Source organism: Primulina tabacum, chromosome 3 (assembly GCF_025594145.1).
Source record: "Primulina tabacum isolate GXHZ01 chromosome 3, ASM2559414v2, whole genome shotgun sequence".
NCBI classification, from domain to species: Eukaryota; Viridiplantae; Streptophyta; class Magnoliopsida; order Lamiales; family Gesneriaceae; genus Primulina; species Primulina tabacum.
The window spans coordinates 2675971-2693978 of NC_134552.1; the positions used below are offsets into that span (position 1 = coordinate 2675971).

Sequence of the window (18008 nt, forward strand, 5' to 3'; positions counted from 1 at the left end):
ACTGATCGAGACCGTTAACTCATTCCGCTTCTCTCTATATAAGAGCCCAATCTCTTATTCTTAACCTCGTTCACGAAATAAAACCTAAAATTCTCCGTTGATCAAATCGATTGAAATTAAAAGTCCTGAATTCGAATGATTCAAAAATATTTTGCGCCGAAAACGTGATTTCGATCTTGAAATTTATTCTTGTGTGAAGTAAATTTCTAAATTTTGCGTCCTTGTTGGTATAATTTGGAGTAGGATTTTGATCGAGATTCCCTCTTGTCAAACGAATTGGAAAAATAAATTCGAATTTTCTGTTTCCCTGGTGAGATTACGAATCCGGTTGCTTCGGCTGATTCTCGAATTTGTCAAATTCTAGAGTTTTTACTTCGAAATTAACGAGCAGGCCATGATGATGAATCAACAGCAGCAGCAGCATCAGCAGTTGATGAACATGAATCCTAATCTGATGAGTTTGAATCAAATGAAGCCACAACAACTTCAGCAGTCTCAGCCTCAGGTAATCTCATCGAACTGTTATAGGCCTGGTGCACGTATTCCAATGGTCTTTGAATCGAGATATCCGATTAATTATTATTCTGATCAACAGATGCTTCCGATTAATCGGAGCTATGGTGTGTGGCCCCCGCATTTTCCGCCGCAACTGCCGTTTCAAAACCCTAATCCTAATCCGAACGTCGGTTCTGTAAACCCACCGGCTTCTACTTACAAAAACCCGTTGGGTCCAAGGAGCCGCTGGAAGGGAAAAAAGATGAATAATCCCAACGACAAGAGAAGGAAGGAGCAGCATAAATCGCTGATGGTGGGCGATAGTGGCGGTGGTCTTACGGGTGGTGTCAATATAGTCGGTGGTGGTGATGCAAATTTGAATTTTAGTAACTATAATTTACCTAGTTTGAATGAGTTGCAGTATCAAAACCGATTGAAGACTAGGATGTTTTTCCCCAAAAAAAAGTTCAATCAGAATAATAACATGAACATGAATATGGGTTATAATAATAATAATAATTATGGTAACAGCAGGTGTGCTCCATTTGCTCCAAGGAACACCACTTCCTTTTTAATTAGGGCGAAGAAGAGTGGTGGTATCGCGTCTTTGGTTTCTCCATGTCCGGTCACGCCTGCAGTCTTGCCGACTCCTATTTTTTCTCCTTCCCGGGAGGTTTTAGTGGACATGGCCAAGGAAGAGTGGGGTGTTGATGGGTATGGATCAATGAAGGGGTTGATTAGGTTAAGATCACCTGGACATGAAATGGAGGCTCACGAGGATGGAGAGGATGGTGACGGAGGTTCGAGTGAGAGTGATGTGGAGGAGCATGTTGAGGTCGAGAGGAGATTGGACCATGATTTGAGCAGGTTTGAGATGATTTATAACCCTAATAGTGTCAGTGTCGGTGGGATGGAGTATCACAATGTGTTGGAGAATCGAGTGGATGATCAGGATTCTCATATTGCTCAGCTGGAGGAGGAGAATATGATATTGAAGGAAAGATTGTTTTTAATGGAGAGAGAGATAGGGGGCTTGACAAGGAGGTTGCGATGCCTTGAGAGGAGGGGAGGAAATAGAGTGGAGGACCACAAGGAGGTAGTGGAGAATGAATCTGATGATGGAAGTGACAGTCGTGAGTATGCACATTCAATGGAGGAAAATAATGATGAATTTTGTGAAGAGAATGTTCATGGGTGTGGTTTTTCCCAAGGCAATGATGATAACCATAAGAATGATGTTTTTTACGAGAACGGAGATATGCTATTTGGAGCTGATAGGAATGATAACATTGCAGACCCTGAATGCAAAGTAGAAAAGAACAATGACAAGCTTGTAGACAAAAATAAGGACAAAAAGATCATTGTACCATGTGATGAAATAGAACAAAGCAATGAGAACATGAACAAGTGTGCAGATATGGAAGAGGAGCTTGTAGACAAAAATAAGGACAAAAAGATCATTGTACCATGTGATGAAATAGAACAAAGCAATGAGAACATGAGCAAGTGTGCAGATATGGTAGTGAAGGCAGGAGGGGATAATTGATTAGGCTGAGTACAGAATGGTAGACGTAGAAGTTTGTGTTGAAAATATCGAAGTTGCAAGATAAAAAGTGGTTCCTAACATGGATGATGCAAATTCAAGCTTAACAGAAATATTGATGACTGACAGAATCGCATTGGCATAGTGACTCAAAAAGTCGTAGTTTGGTCTTGCTCATGATAAATCTGTACATTTATTTGGGTAGAAAATCCACATCTTGTTTTGTCTCCCAATCTAACAATGAGAGAGCAGAACTGAGTTCTTTCCTACTTTTTGGAACATGTTTCTTACCTTATGATCTTAGTTCTTCGTATGCTTCTACTTAAAGTTTCAGCTTTGCTTGACTTGTTGTGAGAAGGCTTATAGTTGTAAAAGACTTGAATTTATATTTTGTTTGTGATGGACCTCTGAATTTTTTGGTATACTCTATGGCTTTGTTCTTTCAGCTTTTACTAGTTATCTGATGGCTATTTATGCGGACCACAAGGGGGTGGATTCTTCAGACTCTACCTGCTGCTATTGCACCATCTACTCTGAATCCATCAAAGGAAGGAATCTCGTTCTGTATAAATTCAGTTTTTTTCTTTTCTTGGTCATGCTAAGTGAAAAAGGTATTCTGAGCCTTACCGTTGTATGCAGTGGATTGTCTGCTCTACAACGACCAGCTCTCCGATGGACGGTGGAACTGCTAATCAAAACTTGGGGTATCATTTTCACGTTTTTCTCAATTATGTTCTTTAGATTTTGTTTGATATTATTCGATTGTACGTTTTTTGTGTGTGTGTATATATATATGTTAAAAACTCTTGTGATAACGTCTTAATGGTTAATTTTTACAATTTTGTAAAACAAATCTCTCTTGTCCGACATATTATCAAAATTATTATTTTTTTCTGTCAAAATTATTACTTTTCATTTCAGTACAAATCAGGTGTATATATATATATAGAGTAGTTTAGTTCAACTCTTTCAAGTTACTTAAAATATTACAGGGAAAATCATTGTTTAAGGGGTTGGTTTCGTTTCTCTTATAAGTTGCTTAAAATATGATTGGGAAAATTTCTTTATATTCGTCTCTTTGTGATTTTGATCTTGTACGTCGTCAAATTTCAATTTTAGTATGATATTTTTTTTTACAATTTCGATCATTTTTCGTACATGATGTTGAAGTGACATCAATGTAATGCTAATGTGATGTTAACGTGATTCGTAGTGCTAATGTGGTGTCAACTTTGAGTCACGTCAGCAATCCTAATTAAAAATGATTAAAACTGTCAAAAACCGAAAACACAAGACTAAATTCAAATTTTACTACATAAAAATCAAAATCACAAATAGACAAACATAGATGATAAAAAATGGTTTTTGTAATATTATGTTTCTTAGAACTTAAAATGTATTTGTTGATTTCGAATGATAACATAAAAAATTAACCTTCCAAAATCTTGCATAGAATCTCTACAAGTTGTAAGATGATTTCAAGATCCTATAATTTTTACATTCTGTTTATGATACAAGTTTTATATAAAGAGAAACTGAAGTATATATCCGAAATGGATAAAGGAGAATTGCACATCATCGATTCTAAAATTTGGTGATTGTATATGTTACGGACTAGAGAGCCGTACAGCACGAAATTTACTAGATACAAGCCAACAATTGAGTATATTAAAATTGCAACATGCATGAAAAGAGTGTGCAGCGACACTACTACACGTGTTCAAAACCATTATATTTCCATTTACTTTTATAAATTTTCTAATTTTTTTTTTTATGAAACTCGAAATTAGTACCAAATTAAACATATCAAACTTTTCAAATCTAACTTGCACTTGGAAATCTAGTGTCTCCGTTTTAAAGAGGAGAAGTGATGACAGATAGTGTTGAAACCTAAGCGAAATTTTCAAGTGAAGATCATCATATATATATCTCATTTGGTCATACACGGGATTTTTTAGACATTTGGAATCTATATCGAGTTTAAACTTTTTCAACGACATGTTGAGCTAGTTTTTTTTAGATATTTAGAAGAGTTTGAACTTCGTTTTGAGCTTGTGTTGGGACGGCAATGAACAATAGTATAAACTTTGTCAAGTGTCGAGTTTCAAAAAAATTGTCGAATGCAATATATTTTTATATAATAAAAGTAAAATATAAACACATCTGACATACCCGACCCTTACTTAATGTAACCGGAGCCGTGGCCATTCTAAGTTTGCGTCTATAATTATAGTATATGGAATAAATGAAGACACATCACAGTAAAGTGAGATTAGAACTGACTATGGTTAAACCTTCAAATTACAAGGATGGGAGTTTCTTGAAAACTAAAGTTACACTTGTACTTCTAAATGGTTAGTTAGTAAGCAAAGTCGCCAATTCTAGCTAGTATCCTACATAAGTCTAAACTAGATGTTCTTTCCATAGCTTCTGTTCCACTTTACACTAAGAGTAGCAGGGAACTGTTGAATATCACCTAAATAATATTCTACTGAGGCGACAGTTTCTCCCACATGTAGCGACCTGGGAGGGGTAAGTCATTCACAATATCGAAGTTATACCTGCAAGGCAAGTCGTCATCAAAAAGATGTAGAATTAGTTACCTGATCATAAGTCGATTCTTTTTCAGTAAGAGCAATAGCGTAAAACAAATGAAACGACCAACATACTTCTTGATAAAGTGTCGATGCTGAGCCTCCTCCATTTGGGTGAAAAATTCCTCAAGTTCGTCGTCTGTAGGCATGCTTCCGAGACGAGTATTTCGGACCCTTTGATTGGTAAGAGTAAGAGTTGCAGACTTTGTGCTGGAGCCCGGTGTGATGCTAGTGTCGGCATCCCTGATCAAACTACAAGGCGTGCTCTCCCTGGTGCTCCTGCCCCAAATGCAGACTTATCAATCAAAGAAACACGAGAACAAAGCTATCAAACTACTTCTTATTTAAATCCAGCTAAAAGACGTCCAAGAAACTCTCCAGCTTCCAAATACACACACAAGCATAATTTCCTAAAAACGTTTTTGTGAAACCAAAAGCAACTAACATGAAATATCCAACTTTTATCAAATACTGATGTCAGTTGAAAATCGGAGAAAGCTCTAATTCTAAAAGTGGATGAATTTTGGGGACCTCTCATAGATCTTTCAACCAAAGGCCGAATAAATCTTTTTACAACACCTAAAAAAAGACTACATCAAACTGAGCTAGTTTCTTCTTCTTCTTCTTCTTTTTCCAAGAACAGAACCTATGCTATTTTTTCACCAATATTCAATTACACCCCTTTCCCAAAATAAAAGAAAACCCTGCAAACACATCTTCCTTAATATTCTACTTTTTTTCCTTCACCGATCATATCAAAGAACACACAAAGAGAACAAAAAGGCGAGGAGAAAGGAGAATGTGAAGAAGAAACTATCAGCTTTTGTTTTCTCTAGCCAAATGATAATTCAAAAATAGCAGAAAAATTAATTAAACAACATTAAAGAAGTAAAAAAAACAATTAAACATTTAACACCCACATAATTTTTTTCAAAATAATTCTATTTTAGCATAAAATTGAAATTAAAAATAATAATCAAATGGATAACCCAAATCTAACAAAAAAATATGGAAAATTTTAAAAATCAAATACCTTCCCCTAGCTTCGGACACCAAAGTATTTTCCCCGAAAGAAGCCTCGATTTCCAAATCCCCCGTTTCAAACGCTCTGCGTACACCTTCTTCTCCCTTGGGCACACTTCCACTTCCAAACTCCTCTTTTTCCGGGCAATTTAGACAATCTTTCGGAGAAGGAATCTTTTGCATGTTCTGCCTGACAAGAGTGGCCTTCTCAAGCCGCCGCGACCGCAGCTCGAGGTAACACTGTTCCGGCTTCGGGGGCAACGATTCAGCCGATGAATGGACGCGCTGTAAGGCTAGGGTTTTGGCGCGAGTACGAACACCCAGGGAGGACTGCGAAGCATCCTTCACCGCAACGTCGCCACTTACTTTCGACTTCTTCATATACTTTCCCATCCCACTGAATTTCCTACGCGCGTGAAATCGAATTCGGCACGATCACTGAAGCTAACAGAGAAGGGGTTTCATGGTGGAGGGAGGTGGAGGAGAGGGAAATGAAGGAAGATTTCAGAATATCTCCTCTTCGGGTGTGGGGTAGGGGTCTGGTTAGGGTTTATAAATTAGGGGGCGAAAATTGCTATTTGGTATTTTCATTTTAGTCCTCAATATATTACTTTTTTCATTTCAAAAACGTGCGGTCATCTTCCTTTCGACTTTTTGTTTTTCTTTTCTAGATATAATTTTTTCGTCAAGATTGAGAAAATCATTAAAAATTAAAATTTACAATAAAATTCTTATTTTTTATTCGAAAAATAGTTTCGATTTTTTCGAATCTTTATTAAAAGAATATAAGCAAATAAAAAATTAATATTAAATATAGAATTGTACTATATATTTGAGATATTGATAAAAAAAATATAACATATATAATTAGAACGATGTATGATATATTACTGTCCTATTAAAATTTTTGGTTTTAAATTATTTTTTGTAATATTTTAATTATTTAATTTAAAAATATATATATATATATTTTTTAATTATTTATGTACTATATGCGAAATAATCATTTACAAATTCAAAAAAATAGTTATAGGTAAAAAAAATATTTTAGTAGTATATGATAGTTATCAATACTAGCAGAGTTGATAAAATCTCTCAAAATCTCTCATTCTAAATCTCGTCTCGTACTTATCCCGAAAATATCTTAACTCCCGCTTTTTTCGACTTGAATTGAATTGTGGGAGAGAGCGCGTATGCAATATATTTTGGATGGAATTATTATCCCTATATTAATAATAATTTTTTATATTTTTTAAAAATTATTACAATATTATTAACATATCGGGAGATTTTCATTTTAAAAATAATATCATTGAATCGAAGACTACACACAAATTGGCTAAAACGTTTATAAGAGATCAGCTCATACACGACAAAACATATAACTGAATATAAATTTTTTTTGGCGATAAAAAATTGAAGCTTATGAATTTAGATAAAATATTATATTATATAATAAAAATGGAAGAAAGTGTGTATTAAATAATCAGAGAGATGATCATTACTACTATTGAATTTATAATAAAGTTTTCATTGGAATGCTAAAAAAAGGCTGACTCACCTGTCCTATTTGTGGTGCCACTCGTGTGCAATCAATATCAACCATTAAATCAGCATCAATTGTATCCATAGACTTAATCTCAAGTCATTCAATTTTTCGAAATCTAAATCATTTCTGATCGGTCTCAGGTCGGCACTATATAAGTATTACGTAAAAAAAAAAATCAAAACTGTAAAAAAAAAACAAATATAATTGATTATAGTTCAAAATTCACAAAGTAAAAGATCAAAATCACAAAATTATTAATATATTTGGAAAAAAAATTAATGTTCCTTAAAAAATAAATAGTTAATGTTCCTTAAAAAATAAATAGAGAAGAAAAAAATGGGCATCCATGAGTCCTCGTTATTTGCTACTAATTTTCATTTAGTATTATATTATACATACCCAACAAGCATGCATGCATTCCTCTATATTAGATATTTATGTTGTGTTGGTGGACCTAGAAATTGTGGGGTTGGGATAGAGAAAAAGGGATATGCGGTGGTTTATTCTAAGATAAGATTAAAATAAAAATAAAAATATTTTATTATATCTTAGAAATTGGATTAGGACTTCCTTAATGTCAGACGAATCGCGGTCCCATGAAATGACAAAAGGAATCTCATGCTCCTGCCAAAACCATTGCACCCCCATTCGTCCATATACATATTATAAAAACTAATTCTTGTACGAGACAATCCCACGAATCTTTATCTATGGAACGGATCTACCCTAACGATATTCACAATAAAAAATTATATTCTTAACATAAAAATTAATACTTTTTCATTAATGATTCAAATAAGAGATCCATCTAACAAATAAGACATTTGAGATCGTCTCACAAAAATTTCTGTCTATTCCAAAAAAAAATTATATCTTAATTACTATTACTTCATTTATCAGCACACGAGAATAAAAAATATGATAGTTGATCATATATTAATTCATCTAGCTCTGTTATAGTTTTGCTTGTCCAGGTAACTTACATCTAAAATTAGGGATATTTGGAAAATAGAACTGGTGAACCACTTTTTGAAAAAATAAGCTCCACAAGTGTATTTGAAATATATGACAGAAAGATTAGATAACAAAACAACCTGTAAAATTATTGCATAATATTAACAATAATAGGGAGTATATTTGATCAAATGAGTTTAAAACCAAGCTGGGTAATCTCATTCAAAAGGATGTGTCAATACGTAAAGGAAATATTGCACACATATTAATAGAATTCCGTTATTTTCTGTGTTTCCCTAGCTCGTTTTATTTCTACATCAGTGTGTTTTTACTCGATGATAAACAAAACCAGCTGATAAGCAGAAATGGATAATGTGCTGTTAGATATCAATCCTTTCACACAATTGATGATCTTACATCATACAGTATGGTTGATGTGCTTCCAACTTGCTAAGCTTTCACAAACATTAATATTATGTTAATTTATAAAACTTGAAGTTCAGAAGACATGTCAACACTCCCCAATTGCTAGTTAATTTTCTCACCTTATTTCCATAATTTAACAGAACTGTCGTGACTTGCGGAGGCGACCATTCCAGTCTGAGGTGACTGTGCCAATGCAGCAATTATGTTTTCGTGGGCAGGAACTGTCATGCTTTTGTTCTCGGCCATGTTCCACAACTCCAGAGACTACACCAAGTTAAAGGGGTGTTATCGAAATATATTAAAAAGGTTATGCATAATGTTTTAAAAATGCAAGTTCCGTCCCACAATGTTATCTTGCTACCCTCTTCACAATTTCTGGGTCCACCCTTACTGCCGAGCCTGGGGGGATTCAAGAATTTAAGAAGGGAATCTAATATTCCTTTTTTCCAGAGGGGCGGAGGTAATCTAATGTTAACATTCTCAGTCCAGATCACATAGGTCATCACTGAGCATGGATTCTGTATAATTTACATGACCTTGTCAAAAGCTCAAGTCCTAACACTAGACTTTTTGAGTTCATCACCAAGAAATTAGGGTAATGTAACATAATTCACTATGAAACTCAGATGCAGGATTAGTTGGCAGGAAAACATGGACACGATTTGCATCCCCAAATAATTCTGATTAAACAGATTGTCGTGTGCGGCTGCATGTGTGTGTAAGAGAGGGGATGGCCTTACTCGCAGTCCGCCAATGACCAAGAGGGCTGTATAGCTTGGGTGAAAAACACATGAATGGAACTGATTCCCATTGGAATTGAGCTCATGAATGAACTCTCCAGAGGCTAGTGACCAAACTTTAATGCTGTCCTCACTAACAGAAGCCAGCAGATCACCACTAAGGTCCCAGCACAAGTAGTTCACCACACCAGAATGCCCCTAATGAATCACCAAACACTTTCGTGACACAACAAAGACTTTCACAGTATAACCTTGGAATGACAGACACGTCAGAATGCATACAAACCTGGAAAGAATGTGTTTGTCTGTCATTTTCAACATCAAATATGGAAACCACCTTATCCGATGCCGCGGCTAATAGATGTCCGCTTACTGGTTGAAATCGAACTTGTGCGCTGCCTCCTTGCTACATGACAAGCAAAACCAGAATGATGAAAAGCAGTTTAGAATACAAAAAATAGAATTTATGGCAGGAAAAATAAAATTCAAATACGGCTATTTAATGACAGACCTTTGAAATACGAGTGCATGAAAATGGACTAATATTCCAATAGCGAATTTCATTGTTACTATCACAGAAACAAAAAAGATCATTCTTCTTAGGATGGAAATCCAGGGACATGACATGGGAAGTATGCCCAGTATAAGCATTCAGACAGTAGCTTGGCTGCGTAAAAGATTGAAATAAAGTAAATACTTACAGTTGCAACATCCAATAGAGGTTTTTTTTACAAAAATGTAATGGATTCAGTATACTCGGGTGGTGGATAAAGTTTCAAAGGTGAAAGCAGCTGAGAAATAAGTAACATATCGCACCAGGTTAATTCAAAAGTATAAACTTAAATTCAAGTAAAGTATAAACTTAAATTCAAGTAAAGGCAAGAGGGATTAATACATTAGCTGCATCCCACAATCTCACAGACATATCAAATGAAGCTGTTGCAAGTTGAGTAGAATTTGGCCTGAAGCGGACGTCTGTAATTAAGTGCTGATGTTCTTCTGGCGTGCTCTCTGTATGCAGAGTATCCATGTTCCAAAGAACAGCCTAATGGAAGTGATGACAGATATATTACACAGAATATTATGAATAACCGAGAGTAAACTCCTCCAGTAATCTAAAGTGGGGCCATGTGAAATTGAAAATCAAGAGAATGAAACGAGACTTAATGCAATGACGCACAACGATAGAAGACAGCATGTGGTTTGCACACACTTTTGTGTTATACAACCCCATAAACACTGGACAGGATTATACCTTTTTGTCATGTCCAGCGCTGGCTAACAACTTCCCATCAGAGGAGAAATGGCAACAGGTCACCTTATTCCTTGTCCGAAAACAGCTAACTTCCCCAAATGTAAAACCTGAGATTAAGCTGTAAATGGTGAAATTGACATTCATCACAAAATACATTTAACCAAACAACAGATTTATACATGCTACATTTGAGGTGAACACCTTTTGAGGTCTCTGTTTTATGCACATTCAGGGTTTGTTTCAAAGAGCTATATAAATTTCCATCTCCTCCATCATTTGACAAAAACGGTTCAACATTATCTTCAAGGGAACCAATGTCTCCAAAATTCTCCAAGTCATCCTTATAAAGAAAAGAAACAATGAATTAAATGGCAACATAGTGCATACTCCTCAACAGAGTCATCAAATTTTACAAGATAATCCATAATACCAGCTCACCAGAAAGCTGAAACATATTTATGTGACAAAAATGAATTGGCACAAAGCTGAACATCTTTATATAACAAAAATGCATTGGAAAAATAATATGAAAATCAATTGGATACTCAAAAACAGTTTGTTACACAGGATAGCATAGATGAGTACAACACATACTTTGTCGATTCGATGGGAGAGAATCAAGATTCTTGCTGTTGCCAAAGTTTGTAGGTCATCCAGAAGTTTAGGAAAGGAACGTTAAAAATAAGGAAAGGAAGCCTACAAGAAAGACCTGTGCTTACAAGTTGATTTGTAGATGATGCAATTCCACCAGTACCCTCAGCACCATACATCATCATGCTCTTGGACACGCTGTTGACATGCTGAAGGCTACTTGCAGTAGCAATACCATCACCGGGTGTGTGTGTTGATTGCGGTGAGCTCGGAGAGGGTCCTACCGTATTTCCAGTACCAGTACTGTTGGCGCGTCCTGATGAAGAGTGTTGTTTTCTTTTCCTGTTATTCTGTTTCATGTCAAAGAGTGTGTCATATACTTTCTAAGCTTAGGTAAAATCAAGGATCGCCAAGCCTATGAAAAAGTCGGTATGAGGTGATAGTATTTGTGATGTGTGCAGCTATACGATCAATTAACAGAAACACATATTTGTAGGTTTATTATTGTTTATCCAACAAACCTTCATCAACAGCTTTACAAGGAAGAACTAACCTGTTGCAATTGTTGCTGCTGCTGCTGCTGATCCTGTTGTTGTGAGGAAGACTGCTGCAATTGGGCCATTTTCATCTGTTCATAAAGAAGGAATTTAATAGCAAGGACAATGCTAGTGGAAAACTAGCACCTAAATTACATACTGCTACTCCTCTTTAGGCTTTACAAGAAGCAGCAAATGGAAGAAGTGTAAAAGAGTTAAGTATCTGTCCACCAATTAACCAGAGCTGACCCCAAACTCGCATACTCATCAGAAACTAGTTCATGAATAAAATAAGTCCACAATCGTCTAGCATATGAAAAGGACTGGCCAATGCCCATTTAATGCAAGCATCATGCATTGTTCATGTAAACAAAAACTTTTAAGAAATGACATCTAAATTAGCCACAGAAAACTCCAAGGTATATAACAGTAACTGAAAATAAAGGGCAGGGAGAGGCATGGGGATAAAATATTTAGGAAGTATAGTTAGTTAGCTGTTACATATTGGTCCTCTATGTGAAATTATTAAAACAGTTTTTAGGGCCATATATCAAGAAATATAATTCTTTCCTCCTGTATCTTTTTCCTTTCACTACTAATATCTTGTGTGAGAGAACCTCAACTGACAGATTCCAGGATCGAAGAAAATGCGAGCCAACTTCGAGTACAGCCATATCTATTCAATGGGGTAAACTTTGGCAGTTACATATTGGTCTTCTAACTGATTACCTAAATGGTTACATCACATAGGGGATCGCATGCATTAATATAAGCCAACAATCATGATTTCAGATACAATTATAACCTTTGGTGAATTTGATTGCACTGGAGAGCAAATAGATCCATCATTTCTGGGAGTTTGGCCATCTTTCACACTAAAATTACCCCTCGGTAATCCTCCAAACCCATAATTAGCAGAATTTCCAAGGTTGCCTTGTGCCTGTGCCTGTGCTTGTGCTTGTGCTAGAGCCTGCTGCTGTTGTGATGCCAAAAGAAACTGATTCTGAGCCTGTAGATTTGGTTTTTGTACTTGTAAACCCATACTTGGCCTCAATTGATCAATTCCCTAAATGTTATGGTAAACATCATTTCCACAATGGAAAATTAATCCTTAAATAATAACAGATAAATAAGCTACAACACACTCACAGTCAGCGGCCAGCCCTTCAATGGTAGACCAGTGACACCTTGATTCAAACCTGAAACAAAATGATTCTCAATCAAATGATCAGACAGAATCATCATGAAAATTCTCTCGGGAAACTGATACAGCAACGATCCAATTATTATGCAACTCTGACATAATTAAGATCTGGACAAGTATGATGGAGCTTCACAAGCAAATTACTGATATTGCAAGTGTCTTTGCATCATTTGATGCTGCAATCTACGTGACAAATTATTGCTATTATTGGAAATGGTGACATGACGGCATAAAGCTCGCTCTTTAGGCACCCGGCTTGCATTTTTATAGTATGTCACAAGTCAAAAGAGCATCTCTAACCCAACCTTTATGATTCAAGGAAAGATAAGTGAATAGCTTCTCTCACCACCAGTTAGCTATTGGGCATAATCACCCCACATTCAAACTTGTCTTCTAGAGTTGAATTTCCATTTCAGATGCTTCCTTTGAGTTTTGCTATCATGGCTACACTAAAAAATCTATCACTGAAGTAGTAAAGGTAATGCAATGGATAATATGACCATCTAACTATATCTATATCGATATCTCTGATTGCATGTAAGTGTGCGAGATATTGCAATTTTGATCAGTAAACGCGTCACTCTGTGAAGTGGTCAAAGGCTACGAAAATTAAAAAAAAAATTGCTGGAACAAAGTGGACATTTTTTTAAATGAGTTGACAATGGAGATGCTCTTGTTCAAAGTCATATAAAAAATGAAAGGAGCCAACTCAAAATAATTTTTACATACTAACAAAATCATCAATCATAAACCCAGATACCATAATTGCATACCAAAATGCAAAATTAGTGAGATGTTTTTAATTTCTTGACCGTTACATAGTTGTCAATCGCGCATAGCGTCCCGTAGCACAAAGGTTGCCCGTGACTATAGCGGATAGCGAATAACAAATAGCGTAACTAGGGTTATTTGAAAGTAAAACGGCACAAGTATATAAATATATAATATATAGCATATAGTAACATCAATTCAAAACCTTAATTTTCAGCATAATATTCCATCAACTTTAATTGTAAAATACTAAAACTTGAAATTATTTTAAGTTTTTTCATTGAAATATCATAGAAGACACAAAAATAAAGCAAGAAATACAGAAAAATATAATTTCTAGCAAAAACCTAAGTATACGCCAAAAAAACCAAAATTAGAAAAAAACAAAAAAGGACAGAAAATAAGCATGTAGTTTCGCTTTGCAATAGCGCCGCTATTTAAGCTATCATGATTGTTGCTATAGTTCCAATAGCGAGCGCTATTGCAAAGTCCATGGCGCGTAGCGACGTGGTGTCGCTTCGCCACGCTATTCGCTATAGCGAGGGCTACGGGGGCTATTGACAACTATGGACCGTTAATAATGGGAATGCACATTTAAGTGTTCATGCCTAGAGAAAAATCCAAAGAGGATCCAGACCGAAGAACATATTTGGTTAGTTGCGATTTTTATCCATCATGCTAGAAAAAATGTCATTATCAAATTAGTAATTTTACCAACGCAGTGACGCACACGTCCTGATTATTTTAAACATTAACACCAAACTTTCAATTTGACCTTGTGTCTGTACAGCAATAACCCTTGCCGCAAATAACGAAAAATAACATAACTCTCTCTCAGAAAAACACCTAGCTTGCAGAAACATTCAGAACTATTACCTGCACCACCAAGTCCAGATTTTGACTGCAGAATCGCTTGACCATATATAGATGATGGATCCATGGGCAAAGACTTCTGAGTTGCACTCAAGTTAACTTCCGTTTTAATGTCCTGGAAACATGAAAAGCTACAAGGTTGAGCACATTAAGTTAAGAAAGTAAAAGGGATCAAAACAAAATGGCCCCAACCAAAAAAAAAATGGTAAAGTAATTACAGGGGCCAGTTGAGGACGTCCTTGGATTTGCTGCAAAGCTGCAGACATGCTCCCCGAATTGCCTTGCACCGCTTGTCTGAATCGATGGCTTGGAAATAAGGATCCAATGGGACAATACAAAAACAATTAAAAAAATCCAATTTACGAGGTCGCGTACGGCGTTACCCTTGTTGATTTGAAGCTGACTTCAGAAGTGCCATCCTATTTGAATCAATGAGTCCGGGTGATGTCTCCGAATCCATAGAATGGGGATGTTTCATCTGTTCTTCATACATTTTCATAGCCAATACACTGGCAGATGGCTGTCCCATCATCCCGTCAATTGAGTTCATTGGACCGCCGAGGGGGGGATGATTAGGATCCCTTCGCTGTAATTGGGCTTGGGCGTTGCGCTGCTGCATGAGCTGCATTTGATGCATTTGCAACTGTTGTTGCTGCTCCCTTGATTTGATTTGCTGAGTCTGAAATTATTCCACGGAAAATTATGTGTAGATCCATAAAATGGATATCAATATACCATGCAATGAAACTTATGCACCAGGAAAAAATTGCAAAATTATCAGAACCTCAATGTAGGCAGCCGCTGCCTCTGAGTGCTTCTCGTTTGTTCTTGCAATGAATATGTCCCAAAAGACAGACCACCACTCGAAAAGAAATCCTCCTGGGGCATCAATGGCTAAGAATAGTAGCCAAATGAAAAATATAAGCACCAAAATCAAAGAGAGTCTTAAACAAAAGTTAACCAAATTATATAATCAAAGCTCAAATAATCTCCTACCTACAGGATCTGTAGCAACTTTTCCCTCTGTCATGAACGCTTTGGCAGAATTGAGCAATTTTCTTTTCAACAAATAGTCATGAATATAGACATCAAGCCTAGTGAAAAAAAATGAAAAAAAATAAACAGGAACCTTTGTTATCGATCACTTAGTTATTTAATCAACTCAAACAAAATAACTGCTGAAACCGTTACAGAAAAATGCGAACCAAATAGCATAATTGATCTACAGCAAGAGAATTATTTGATATTGATAAGAAGTATTTCCTCAGCGATCATTACCCATTAACAGGCATTAACTGGCATAATTAGAAACTGTTTGTCAAATTGGTAACAAATGATAGGATATTACGTATATTTCCCTTCTGAATTCCCCCACAACTGGAAAAATAAAAGGAAAAAAACACCAAAAAAATAATTAATTACATCTTATCAGCTTCCCAATTACTCTGTGCCATGACTGATACTCAACCTGAATCCAAAGAACTCTGCAAGGTCACACTCTGCCCACAGAAATCGATTCAGATTAAGTTAACGCAATTTAAAACAAAAGCACGCAACTCCAGGAGCCATTTTTTGTCCCAAAAAAAATTACAAAGATTAAGCAAACCCAATCTAGAAAATTTATTTTAAAGTACACTTTTTTGGACAAAATAAAAAACACTCTTGGATTTACCGCTATTGAGATATCAGTTCCTGCATTGACGATCCACGTAAACACCAGACGAAAAACCTAATTCGAGATATTTCACAACAAAAACCGCTAAATCAGCCAAATTCACTTTGCCGGAAAGGGTTCTTAACAAAAAAAATATGGAATTTCTCCCAGCTGCGCACACTTTGTTCCAAAATTCACTAGCGAATCGACAAATTCTTAAATTTTCTCCACTAAATCAGCTACTCGGGTGCAAATTTCTTACCAATGTCCTCCCCGCGATCGCGATCTTAGATTAAATCAATTAACCCCGCAAACATTTCAAGATTACAACACAAATTACAGACTCACGAACACGAACGTTGTGTAATTATTCTCAATAAATATTATTCGAATTCACCAACCTTACGAAAAAATAATTCAAAAAAACAAAGAAAATTTTATGAATTGGATTGTACTGAAGAACGACGCCCAGTTTACAGAATGAATGAGCAAAGAGCAAAGAGCAGAGAGTGGAGAGAAGATAAACATCAGCGACGCGAATGTCGAAAAAATAGCTGGAAAAGCGGTCAGGTTGGGATCTGACCTCAGGTTTGGTGAGGTACCGTAGGTATTCACATCCGTGACTTTAATTAATTAATTAAGCTGAGCGGTCAGGTTGGGATCTCAGTTTCAGGTTTGGGAGGAGACTTGTTTCTAACCTTGAAAGTTTCAATATCAGTAAATAATAAAATTTATATCTCAAGTATATTATTCATTTTTTAAATTTAATAATATTATTTTATCATAAACTAAAGTTTTGAAAAACATGAAATTATTTTTTGAACGAATATAATGTAAAATAAAAAATTTGTTTATCAATTTTTGTTTTGTTAATTATATTTTTTAACATGTGTAAAAATACAAATAAATTTTTATGTTTGAGATGGATAAGATATTTAGATATAATTTTAGTTTCAATTTTTAATGATTTTGTCCGTGATCTTGTGATCAAAATAGATAAATGGTTTTGAATTCGATTTTATACACAGTTCAGAGTTCGAGTTACAGTTTCAAAAGAGAGTAGATTTCTTGTGAGACGGTCTCACGAATCTTTATCTGTGAAACGGGTCAATTCTACCGATATTCACAATAAAAAGTAATACTTTTAGCATAAAAAGTAATAATTTTTCATAGATGAACCAAATAAGAAATCTGTCTCATAAAATATGACTCTTTAGACTATATCACATAAGTTTTTTCCTCGAAAAAAACCATGAAAAGATCAAAACATACTATAGATTTATTTTTTTTTCAGACACAGAAAAAAATTTCAAAAAAAAAGTACCATACATCTTGGAAAAAAATTTCAAAAAAAAAGTACCATACATCTTTCCAAGATTCGGTTAATAAAGATATATTAATAAAAATAATAATATCAAAATATAAAAATCGAACTATATTTGAAAAAATACGTATGGAAGCCCCACCAACTAAAGCGTGCTCAGCTATTTATATAAAATCAAACAATGATTTAAAAATAATATTAAAAAATGATGCGAACTTTAATCCATCCAACACCCAGCTGAAACTGACAGGCTCACAAAGAGCCTAGGCTCGGCTGGAGGCTAGGGTTGGGTATCTAGTGGAGCCTAAGGCATGGTTAGAGGTTTGGTAGAGCCAGTGGTTAGACATGTTAAACATCGAACAACTGGGCATTCAGTGAAGTAGAGGGAAAAGAGGTTGACAACACTGTTGGATGCTGACGTGGCGCATTGTGTGTTGTAACATGTTCGACGTTTAGCATTTTCGGTGTTTGGTGTC

The 18008-nt window shown here is 35.5% G+C and overlaps 3 protein-coding genes across 6 annotated transcripts; 1 reads left to right on the forward strand and 2 right to left on the reverse strand.

Moving 5' to 3' along the window:
* Positions 1 to 54: 54 nt before the first annotated feature.
* On the forward strand, positions 55 to 2462 carry LOC142539295 (uncharacterized). Of its 2 annotated transcripts, XM_075644660.1 has the most exons (3): positions 55 to 310; positions 392 to 505; positions 596 to 2462. In XM_075644660.1, the coding sequence occupies exons 2-3, from the start codon at positions 395 to 397 to the stop codon at positions 2039 to 2041; spliced, it is 1557 nt and encodes a 518-aa protein (XP_075500775.1). In that variant the 5' UTR covers positions 55 to 310; positions 392 to 394; the 3' UTR covers positions 2042 to 2462. The 2 variants fall into 2 exon arrangements, with proteins under 2 accessions (XP_075500775.1, XP_075500774.1); XM_075644659.1 differs by having other exon boundaries at positions 55 to 505.
* A 1832-nt stretch (positions 2463 to 4294) lies between these two features.
* LOC142539296 (cyclin-dependent kinase inhibitor 3-like) lies at positions 4295 to 6195 on the reverse strand. Its single transcript, XM_075644661.1, has 3 exons — positions 5666 to 6195; positions 4708 to 4911; positions 4295 to 4599 (listed from the first exon to the last, which is right to left on the reverse strand). Exons 1-3 carry the CDS (start codon positions 6046 to 6048, stop codon positions 4527 to 4529), a joined length of 660 nt encoding a protein of 219 aa, XP_075500776.1. The 5' UTR covers positions 6049 to 6195; the 3' UTR covers positions 4295 to 4526.
* Positions 6196 to 8514: 2319 nt separating this feature from the next.
* On the reverse strand, positions 8515 to 16752 carry LOC142539297 (transcriptional corepressor LEUNIG_HOMOLOG-like). 3 transcript variants are annotated; one of them, XM_075644663.1, is made up of 19 exons: positions 16471 to 16752; positions 16227 to 16283; positions 15977 to 16053; positions 15551 to 15648; positions 15339 to 15448; positions 14938 to 15233; positions 14773 to 14848; positions 14558 to 14669; positions 12856 to 12905; positions 12512 to 12772; positions 11724 to 11798; positions 11299 to 11520; positions 10781 to 10919; positions 10580 to 10686; positions 10220 to 10369; positions 9836 to 9991; positions 9611 to 9730; positions 9325 to 9522; positions 8515 to 8848 (listed from the first exon to the last, which is right to left on the reverse strand). In XM_075644663.1, the coding sequence occupies exons 3-19, from the start codon at positions 16006 to 16008 to the stop codon at positions 8705 to 8707; spliced, it is 2346 nt and encodes a 781-aa protein (XP_075500778.1). In that variant the 5' UTR covers positions 16009 to 16053; positions 16227 to 16283; positions 16471 to 16752; the 3' UTR covers positions 8515 to 8704. The 3 variants fall into 3 exon arrangements, with proteins under 3 accessions (XP_075500778.1, XP_075500779.1, XP_075500777.1); XM_075644664.1 differs by having other exon boundaries at positions 16610 to 16748; XM_075644662.1 differs by having other exon boundaries at positions 16227 to 16752.
* Positions 16753 to 18008: the final 1256 nt, after the last annotated feature.